The 11538-nt window shown below is 40.7% G+C and overlaps 1 protein-coding gene across 1 annotated transcript in view; it reads left to right on the top strand.

Annotated features, from left to right (window-relative positions):
• Positions 1–1348: 1348 nt before the first annotated feature.
• Positions 1349–11538, top strand: part of LOC100912642 (cytochrome P450 2J3-like) — a 124243-nt gene continuing 114053 nt past the window's right edge. Inside the window, exon 1 of the mRNA XM_087551518.1 lies at positions 1349–1494. Within this exon, the coding sequence (XP_087407644.1) occupies positions 1441–1494 (54 nt within the window). The 5' untranslated portion in view covers positions 1349–1440. The remainder of the gene's footprint in view (positions 1495–11538) is intronic.

The following is an 11538-nucleotide window of genomic DNA, read 5'->3' as shown; positions in this document are numbered from 1 at the left end:
CATATAGTAGTTCTAGGCAAACCACAGCTATTTAGTGAGATTCCGCCTCAAAAAGCAAACAAATCAACCAATCAATTAATCAATCAATCAGGGGGACCACTTGCTGCCCTGCAGTCTCTCTCTTCCCACAGCTCTCACAAAGGGCTTAACTGTCTCTCCTCCTCTGTTGCCAGTGACCACTGACTATAACCTAGCCCACTTTTAATTATTTGGTTTCCTGCCCTCTCAGAAACCTCTAGGAATAGACTTCGCTCTTTATTAGGTGGTACCTAGAACTCTCTTCAGAACCTTGCCATGCTATCAGTGGCACTGATATTCTCCTGGAGAAAGTCTCTCCTGAATAAGCCTCTCAGGACTCTCCCAAACACCTACCACCTTTTCTCTCAGTCTATAAAATCTAACAAACCAACACACACACACACACACACACACACACACACACACACACACTTTTTAAACTTTTTCTTTTGTTTTGTTTAAAAGAGAAAGCACATGAAGTCAGGTGGGCAGGGAGGTGGGTAGGATCTGGAAAGAGTTGAGGGAAGGGAGTGTACATGATCAAAACTCGATGACTGCGATTCGTAAAGAATAAACGAAGCATTTTAAAAGTTTGAAATGATTTATGAAAGGGAAAGAAGGAAAGAGGGAAAGAGGAAGGGATGGAAGTCAGTCATTGATAGAGGTCCCTAGCACACTATCAGAACCCAGAAATATAAGATGTCAAAGTCCATAGAAATGTTACTTCTCAGGAAGCTTGCCAGCATGCATAGCAGAAAGCCTGTTTAAAAATCAGGTATGTAAATTAAGATTCCCAAAGCCACACAAAGATTTACGAGAGAAGAATTTCTGAAAAAGCAACCACTCTTAACCAGCCTTTAAATCACCTATCCTGTGAGTTCTGGGAAAACCTGGCCTGGCACATATGAGAGGAGTAAAGTACCCACCTGTGGGTCTGACTTGGGGGAAGTGGCAGAGTGGAGGCCACCAGGGCAAGGTTTAGGACAATGGGGACTGGAGAATATTAGGTAACTTGAGTAGAAGCAGAGGGCTCTGTGAATGCCTTCAGCAACACCCAGTGCTGATGAGCTGGGTATACGCTCCCAGGCGGGACAGAGAGAGGGGTTTGGTCAATAGAGATGGTGTGAACAAAACAGTGGACAGGAGTTCCGGCAGGACAGAGAAAGGAAGGGTCCTCAATGAACAGGGTTGAACTGAACAGAGCTTCTGTCAGTACAGTCAACACTAAGTAGTGACTCAAGGGACCAGGCTCAGCTCAAACGCTTGCCATGCTTGGCACTCAGGACATCCTGGAAGCCGGCATCTGGGCACTGCTTCACTCAGAACTCTACTGCTGGCTGCTGTCACCTTCTTGCTTTTGGCTGATTACCTCAAAACTGGCAATAAAAGAAATACCCATGGGGACCCTGCAACCCTCCCGTCATGAACAACTTGTTCCAACTGGATTTAGAGCAGCTGCCTCTGCCATTTCTGCAGGTAAGAAATGGTGAGGGTGTCCGGCTGTGACTTGACCCATTCCTGACCTTTAGAAACAGGGATCCTAGCACTGGGGGCAGCAGGATATGACTGGAGGCTGAAGCTAGCTGCCTGCTCACCCAGTCAGTACAGCTAGTTTGTGAAATGAGCCCTTATTTATGAGACAATATTTTTTGATACCAAAAAGTTGATTTCATTATCTTTGAAAGAATTCTATTGTTATTCCATTACAGTACAACAACATACTCTATATGATATCAATTCTTTAAGTAAATGACACCTTGAAGAATAGGCAAGTGGCTAGTCCCTTTGTATGTTAAACACTCATTCAAAATAAAACAAAGAAAACAAAACAAAAAATGAAACCAAAACCGTTCTCTTGATCAGAACTTTGAATAATATCAGTTCTCAGTTATTGATATTTGTTTATTCTATACCCTTGCTGACTGCTTGCCTCCTGACTTCATCAGCTATAATGGAAAGTGTGCTGAAGTATTCAGCCCCACTGGGAGTCTGCCTGCTTTTCCTTCTTTCTCCCTTCCTCCATAAGTCCTTCCTCCCTCTGTCTGTCTGTCTGTCTGTCTGTCTCTGTCTCTCTGTCTGTCTCTCTGTGTCTCTCTCTGTCTCTCTGTCTCTGTCTCTCTGTCTCTCTGTCTCTGTCTCTGTCTCTCTCTCTCTCTCTCTCTCTCTCTCTCTCTCTCTCTCTCTCTCTCTCTCTCTCTCTCTCTCTCTCTCTGTGTGTGCACACATTTAAAACCAGCAGGAGGGTTTGGTACAGTAACCATCTTCCTTGTAATGTACTGTCCCTTTTTAACTGTAGTACTTTTGTGTGCCTAGATAGAGTATAATGGGACCATGTTTTTTATTATTATTTCTACTTCGTGGTCTTACCTTTAAGCAAAGAGAGTAGAGCATTTGGCGTACGTACTGTAATATGAAGAGTTTGCTACTTTACCGTATTGCTTTCTGTTTGTACTTCTGTTCTACTCTTTTTCTTGGACACTTACTAGTTGTTGCATTTTTATTTCTCATCAATCTCTCACTACATCTCTTTTATTGTCCTTCCAGTGGATTGACTATGTTATGCAATAGACACATGCAGCTCAAGAGACTTGCTCTCATTATTTTCCATGAAAAAAAAAAATTAACTACAAGCATAGAACATCTGAGGCCGTTGGCCTCACTAATCCTTCCATAGCTCTGTCTTTCCTCTGAACTTTCAAGTTCACAGTTTCCTTTCTGACCTCAAGCACTTCTTTTCTCCATTCCCTCAGAAGAGGCTGCAGCAAAGCTTCTTCTCTGTGCCTCACTTCAGAATACCCACACCCATTCCCACACTGTCTTTCCCCTGATTGTAGGACTCTAGTTGAACTGTCTATTTCATTTCATGTTTTCATACCCCCGCCCCAATTCCTTCTGCACTTTCTGGTTTCCCTGTAAGTATGAAGCTATTTTCTCTCTGCCTTCAAGAGGTTTCTCTGGGATTGTAGTTTCCATGCTGTTACTATATTACTGGAAGTTTTGCTTCACTTGAGGCTTTGTGCTGTTGGGCTCTCCATAGCAAGTTTGTGTTTTGCCAGACTAGGAAGCTTCCACTATTCTTCAAGAATTCTCTCATCTATACTCTCTATTTCCAGTTTGGGACAGACAGCTGGATACAGGCACAGATGTAATATCTCTGGTGCTGGGTCTTGATGTTTACCATAGCTCTGTGCTATGCAAAAAGGGATGGCTTCTCACCCCTGCACTGCGCATGGTTGTTCTCATATTACTCCTCTGCTGAGCTCTCCTGTGCACATCTCCACTTAAAGCATTGCTGCTTAATGCGTTCATATTTCTCTTTGGTTTCTTTCTGTGTCTTTATTTTCTTCCTTTCCTTGAAAATAGATTATTTTCTCATACAATATATCCTCATTACAGTTTCTCTTCCCTCTATTCCTTCCAGTCACCCACTCCACTCCAGATGTACTCTTTTGGTTTCTTGTTGGAAAAAACAGGCTTTTAAGAGATGACAAACGGACTGGCAAAATAAAATATAATAAAATGAAACAAAGTCTATCATACCAAAGTTGGACATGGCAACTTATCAGGATGAAAAGATTCACCAGAGCTGGCACAGGAGTCAGAAGCCCACTTATTCTCACACTTAAGGATTCCTATAAAAGTACTAACCTAAAAGCCATAATACGTATGCAAAGGACCTGGTACAGACTCATGTAGGTACTGTACTTTGTGCTTCAGTCTCTGCAGGGTCATATGCACCTTGCCTACTTGATTCCTCACTGTATCTTTCATTTCTCTCAAGATTTCCCACCATTTGAACTATTTTTATAATAATAGGATTGAAATATTTCACTGTCCTACCATTTTAATATCCATGCCCTTTCTATGAAGCTGAGTTGTTTTTATTCTTGGTAAGGTGAGAACTTTCAAACTGAGTTGCAAGCAGTTAGTGTAGTGTCTCATATTTGTGCTGGAGACTGGATATATTTTATTTATAGAGGTACCCTGCTGAGGATCTGTATACCCATTTTTGTGAGGCATGGGTCACTTGTAAATTTACATTACAAACCTCTGTATTGTGAATTTGAGCAACCCACATTGTTCCCTACTCCTACAAGTGCAGAGGTTCATCTCAAAGTCTAATGAAATAGCCTGGTAAAAAGGAAGATACATATCTATAACCACATGATCCCATTCTAATAAAAGCATCCATAACTCACAGAAAAGAAATAGAGGTCAGAGTTTTGCCCACTTTTGTTTCATGAGAGAGGTATAATATCATTAATGTAATTGAAATCATATTTCTGTCCCAGACAGAATGTGTGCAGTCTAGCTGTGAAAATAAAAATTAAGCTTACTGCACAGGAGAGCCACATAGGTAGATTAACAAGGTTGCATCCAGGAATAACATAATGGCAGCCTCTTGAAGGGTTAAAGTCTCACCTTTATGGTTTTTGATTTGGGGACGCAGAGGAAGAAAGGCAAGAGAACTTTGTCTTGTCGGTCTACGCTTCTTTCGGCTTTTGTTGAAAGGAAACAAACTCTGGTTGTAGTTCAACCTCTGTCGGATGCTTCCATGAGTTAACAGAGTGCACGACCATGTTTTTATTTGATCTTGTCTGAGTTTATATATTTGGTTTTCTACAGGGCTCCATGTGATGGCAGAATTTAGGTCATGCGTCTGATGTCAAAACAGTGGCTCATGAGGAAATAAGGCTTGGGAAGCCTTGCTGGGCCAGCATTGTTCATCCAGTTTGTTTGTCTTTTATATGTGTTTGTTTTGATACTTCTGGATATGAACAAATATTGTTAAGTGGTATAATTTAACTACAGCGATCTGGTGGGTCTTCCCTCTGGCTTTGGATATTCTTCATTTAGGCTCTATGCAAGTACAAATGCTAGCCATCATTTGATAGCATCATCTTGCCTTGAGCACACTGGCTAAGGCAAAGAGTAATATGACTTCCCCATGTATCCCCTGAATAATTGCAAATAAGTGCTTGAGCCCACCATGATTCAACCGAACATTCATCCTCTGCATTTGCTGTCTTGCTCTTCTGGTGTCAGTAGAAAGAGTTGACATCTTGTGACCTATAAGACAATATTTATATAGTCATTGAGTGGCTATAGCAACAGACACAAGAAAACGAGTTGGCTGTACTGACTTATAACTCAATGTGATATCAAATGAAGTCACACGAGTAACTCTGGGGATATCACTTGGTAGATAGACAAGGCTGTACTTAAAGAGAATCTTTACACGTGCCTGGGAGAGTAACAGAATAAAATACTTGGTGAAGGATCCACCCTCCTAGTTCTGTAACTGTAATCTCTACCCCATTTCCTCATCTCTCTACTATATATCTCAATTCGCCTTGGAGAACATTGTTTAAATAAGAGAAAAGTCTCATACCAGTAAAATGGGAATATACTAGCACACACTTCTTGCTGTTTGTAACAAAGCACCCGAAAGTTGTAAATAAGATAAAATAAATTTCCTCTTGTAGTGGGAATAAGATCTGCAGGCTGGAAGCCAAAGTCATGGAGACGGCTTTGAGCCCCAAGCTAGTTCCTCCTTTGCTGTCGCTCTCTCTCCCTTTACTGACACTATTTTTGTCTAATTCTGGCATGTGTGGAATTTTTCAATTATCAGTTAAGAGTTCCCACTATTTCCCTCCAGCTGGCAATATTTCAAGAAACTGGGAAAAGAGTCTTTTGCTTAGTAAGTCACATGACCGGATAGTACATCATTAGGACTTAAAGAGTTCTTAACTCCATAACTGAAATGACTAGAAGGAAAGCACACGCCTTCACTAAATCAGTACACCAATTAACCCAGAAGCCATCAGCTCTGGCTTTCATTGCCTGCTGCCATTAGCAGAGGCCGATATCAGGTACCATCAATGCCTCTGCTGGAAGTTATTAGCACCCATCTTAGGTCAGGAGCCATCAGTTCTGGGTTGTGTGCATTTTGTGGGTATCTTTCAGGATGGGACAAAGTGAATCTACAGACACTTCTTTACAGATGATATTAAACATACTCTTAATAAAAAGGGCATTAAGGTTAGCACCAGCCAACTGACTGACTTTCTTCCGTTTGTACAAACAGGCAGTCCCTGGTTTCCAAAAAGGGGAAGTTTGGATGTGGATACATGGGAGAAGGTAGGATTAGATATTAAAAATTGTTTCACAGAGAGTGGAGAAAAACGCATGCCCCTTACAGCATTTGCTATTTGGAATGTGCTTAAACAAATATTAGCTGATGGCAAAATGGCCTTCCGTGCCCAAGAGGTATCAGATTTACCTCCTCATGAGGGGACTCCGCTCCTATGGTCTGGGTCTCACTCAGGATCTAAGAATAATGTTTACCCCCTCAATAGAAAAGTCTGAAAAATGTAGCTCAGGAGAGGGTAATGCTGAAACAGAAGAGGAAAAATCAACCTCAGAGGAAGAATCTGACTCAGAAAAGAAATTAACAAAATATCATAAACATAAGTGATCTACCATGTAGCATTTAATTAAGTCATTAAATTAAGCATCAATATAAGTCATTCCATAGGACCACCTAAAAAAGGTATAAAGAAGCCAAAGGGGCCTCTCGGATTTGCTGAGGTGTACTTTAAGCTCAGCAACAGGATAAATATATGGGCTGTTTCCCTGTGAATATAGAAAATAACAAGGAGGATAAGGATTACTTAGGGGAACCTTTGGCAGTTAAATTGCTTATAACTCCTCAGGATTGGTTTAAAAATAGCCAGAGCCTATCCAACTAAAGATGAATTTTTACTGTGGAGATAGATAGATAGATAGATAGATAGATAGATAGATAGATAGATAGATAGATAGATAGATAGATATAGATATAGATATGAATTTGGCTCAGAAAGAGTTCTCTAAAATGAAAGAGTTAACATACGAAATGTTTGTGGGTATGGCGGAATGGTTTAAAGAAACAATTCAAGGAAATGACAAAGGAAGGTCTAGTAAAAATATCAGCTGCTGCCCTAGAAGTATGGAGGCGCTTGCCCAACAGAGATACGAAAATCAAAAGGCTTGCTAATATGATACAGGGACCAGAAAAGCACTTTGAGGAATCTGCCGCTCAGCTGACAGAGGCTATAGAAAAATTAGTTCTTGGCTGTGAAGCAAAAGATATTGTTTTCAAACAACTGCCTTTGAGAACGCTGCACCTGCTTGTCAGTCTCTCCTAAAGACAATAGAAAAATCTGGAAATCAATTTAAAGCATGTGTTGAGGTTGCTACTTCATATTTTCAAGGTGTACCCATCACAACCACCTCACAAAGCTAGACCCCTACCCTAAATCTTACTATTCCAGGACAAAAACCATTTAATAAATGAGTTATTCAAGTACCAAGCCTGAACATATCAGCAAACACTGTCCTGGTTAGGCATGGGGGGCCATGTGTTTTATGCTCCTGGCCCCACCCAAAGCAGAAATCCAATGGGGGTGTCCTCCCTGTCTGAAAAGGTACCACTGGCATAAGAGTGCCAAACTAGCTTTCATAAAAATGGTACTGCCTTATCTGGTGCTACTGTAACCCCCAGTAATACAGGAATCTTATCAAACCAGGGAAACTACGTGAGGGACCTACCTCACACCTACAACCACTCAAACAATAATTCAACAGCCTCAGGAGACCAATTCGTTTGTCAAAGAAGGACTATCCAACAGCTGCAGCGAGCCTCCACAAAAAATATTTACTCGTGACTCCTCCTCAAAGAGGTTACTTTAATTTTTAAGATCTTCGAAGAAATTTTCCTCACACATGAAACCAAAGGAGTTAATACAATAGCCATTGTCTTTTAACTACTAAGGACAAGCCCCCTTTTAAAAAACTGCTATTTTGCAATTTTAGCCCCAACTTTCAGAATTACAAGTCTTGCTTCAATTTAGAAATTGCCTTTTCTCTAAAAAACATGTCCAAGTTCATTCTATGCTTCCTGGTCTGATACATGAAGGTAAGGATTAACTTACTTTCTTTCTTTCATTTATTTATTTATTTATTTATTTATTTATTTATTTATTTATTTATTTTTGGAGCTGAGGACCGAACCCAGGGCCTTGTGCTTGCTAGGCAAGTGCTCTACCACTCAGCTAAATCCCCTTATTTATTTTTTTTAACTTCAGTATTTCTTATTTACATTTCGAGTGTTATTCCCTTTCCCTGTTTCCTGGACAACATCCCCCAATCCCTCTCACTCCCCTTCTTTATGGGTGTTCCCCTCCCCATCCTCCCCCCATTGCCACCCTCCCCCCAACAATCACGTTCAGTCTTAGCAGGATCCAGGGCTTCCCCTTACACTGATGATCTTACTAGGATATTCAATGCTACCTATGAGGTCAGAGTCCAGGGTCAGTCCATGTATAGTCTTTAGGTAGTGGCTTAGTCCCTGGAAGCTCTGGTTGGTTGGCATTGTTGTTCATATGGGGTCTCGAGCCCCTTCAAGCTCTTCCAGTTTTTTCTCTGATTCCTTCAACGGGGGTCCTGTTCTCAGTTCAGTGGTTTGCTGCTGGCATTCGCCTCTGTATTTACTGTATTCTGGGTGTGTCTCTCAGGAGAGATCTACATCCGGCTCCTGTCTGCCTGCACTTCTTTGCTTCATCCATCTTGTCTAATTGGGTGGCTGTATATGTATGGGCCACATGTGGGACAGGCTCTGAATGGGTGTTCCTTCTGTCTCTGTTTTAATCTTTGCCTCTCTCTTCCCTGCCAAGGGTATTCTTGTTCCCCTTTTAAAGAAGGAGTGAAGCGTTCACATTTTGATCATCCGTCTTGAGTTTCAAGTGTTCTAGACATCTAGGGTAATTCAAGCATTTGGGCTAATAGCCACTTATCAATGAGTGCATACCATGTGTGTTCCTCTGTGATTGGGTTACCTCACTCAGGATGATATTTTCCAGTTCCAACCATTTGCCTACGAATTTCATAAAGTCATTGTTTTTGATAGCTGAATAATATTCCATTGTGTAGATGTACCACATTTTCTGTATCCATTCCTCTGTTGAAGGGCATCTGGGTTCTTTCCAGCTTCTGGCTATTATAAATAAGGCTGCTATGAACATAGTGGAGCACGTGTCTTTTTTATATGTTGGGGCATCTTTTGGGTATATGCCCAAGAGAGGTATAGCTGGATCCTCAGGCAGTTCAATGTCCAATTTTCTGAGGAACCTCCAGACTGATTTCCAGAATGCCCAACAAAGAAAGAGAACTTCAGACCAATTTCCCTTATGAATATCGATGCAAAAATACTCAATAAAATTCTGGCAAACCGAATCCAAGAGCACATCAAAACAATCATCCACCATGATCAAGTAGGCTTCATCCCAGGCATGCAGGGATGGTTTAATATACGGAAAACCATCAACGTGATCCATTATATAAACAAACTGAAAGAACAAAACCACATGATCATTTCATTAGATGCTGAGAAAGCATTTGACAAAATTCAACACCCCTTCATGATAAAAGTCCTGGAAAGAATAGGAATTCAAGGCCCATACCTAAACATAGTAAAAGCCATATAGAGCAAACCAGTTGCTAACATTAAACTAAATGGAGAGAAACTTGAAGCAATCCCACTAAAATCAGGGACTAGACAAGGTTGCCCACTCTCTTCCTACTTATTCAATATAGTTCTTGAAGTTTTAGCCAGAGCAATCAGACAACAAAGGGAGGTCAAGGGGATACAGATCGGAAAAGAAGAAGTCAAAATATCACTTTTTGCACATGATATGATAGTATATTTAAGTGATCCCAAAAGTTCCACCAGAGAACTACTAAAGCCGATAGACAACTTCAGCAAAGTGGCTGGGTATAAAATTAACTCAAATAAATCAGTAGCCTTCCTCTACACAAAAGAGAAACAAGCCGAGAAAGAAATTAGGGAAACGACACCCTTCATAATAGACCCAAATAATATAAAGTACCTCGGTGTGACTTTAACCAAGCAAGTAAAAGATTTGTACAATAAGAATTTCAAGGTTGGGGATTTAGCTCAGTGGTAGAGCACTTGCCTAGCAAGCGCAAGGCCCTGGGTTCGGTCCCCAGCTCCGAAAAAAAAAAAAAAAAAAAAAAAAGAAAAAAGAAAAAAAAAGAATTTCAAGACTCTGAAGAAAGAAATTGAAGAAGACCTCAGAAGATGGAAAGATCTCCCATGCTCATGGATTGGCAGGATTAATATAGTAAAAATGGCCATTTTACCAAAAGCGATCTACAGATTCAATGCAATCCCCATCAAAATACCAATCCAATTCTTCAAAGAGTTAGACAGAACAATTTGCAAATTCATCTGGAATAACAAAAAACCCAGGATAGCTAAAACTATCCTCAACAATAAAAGGACTTCAGGGGGAATCACTATCCCTGAACTCAAGCAGTATTACAGAGCAATAGTGATAAAAACTGCATGGTATTGGTACAGAGACAGACAGATAGACCAGTGGAACAGAATTGAAGACCCAGAAATGAACCCACACACCTATGGGCACTTGATTTTTGACAAAGGAGCCAAAACCATCCAATGGAAAAAAGATAGCATTTTCAGCAAATGGTGTTGGTTCAACTGGAGGGCAACATGTAGAAGAATACAGATCGATCCATCCTTATCACCCTGGACAAAGCTTAAGTCCAAGTGGATCAAGGACCTCCACATCAAACCAGACACACTCAAACTAATAGAAGAAAAACTAGGGAAGCATCTGGAACACATGGGCACTGGAAAAAATTTCCTGAACAAAACACCAATGGCTTATGCTCTAAGATCAAGAATCGACAAATGGGATCTCATAAAACTGCAAAGCTTCTGTAAGGCAAAGGACACTGTGGTTAGGACAAAACGGCGACCAACAGATTGGGAAAAGATCTTTACCAATCCTACAACAGATAGAGGCCTTATATCCAAAATATACAAAGAACTCAAGAAGTTAGACCGCAGGGAGACAAATAACCCTATTAAAAAATGGGGTTCAGAGCTAAACAAAGAATTCACAGCTGAGGAATGCCGAATGGCTGAGAAACACCTAAAGAAATGTTCAACATCTTTAGTCATAAGGGAAATGCAAATCAAAACAACCCTGAGATTTCACCTCACACCAGTGAGAATGGCTAAGATCAAAAACTCAGGTGACAGCAAATGCTGGCGAGGATGTGGAGAAAGAGGAACACTCCTCCATTGTTGGTGGGATTGCAGATTTACTTTCTTAACAAAAGCTTGTTGCTTTTCCAAGGAAGGTAACTCAGCAAAATCTTACATCATCAGATCACCTCTGCTCTCAGAGATACTGCTCTTGAGTTCCTGCAAAACTATCAGCTCAGCTTGGGAATTAACCCCTGATGAGCCTGTGTCCTTGTAATCCCAATAGACAAATGTTGCACATGTGCTGTCTTTTGGATAATTCGCCTTTATTCCTGTACTCATGGACACTTAATTCTCATTGTTATTTATGTCTTTTCCTAACTTGGGAAAACTTTCAAGGATATGATACAGTATTTGTTTCAGTATTTTATAATCTTGGATAT

Source organism: Rattus norvegicus, chromosome 5, assembly GCF_021556685.1.
Source record: "Rattus norvegicus strain SHRSP/BbbUtx chromosome 5, alternate assembly SHRSP_T2T, whole genome shotgun sequence".
Lineage (NCBI taxonomy): Eukaryota > Metazoa > Chordata > Mammalia > Rodentia > Muridae > Rattus > Rattus norvegicus.
This window is presented reverse-complemented; position numbering and strand designations above follow the sequence as displayed.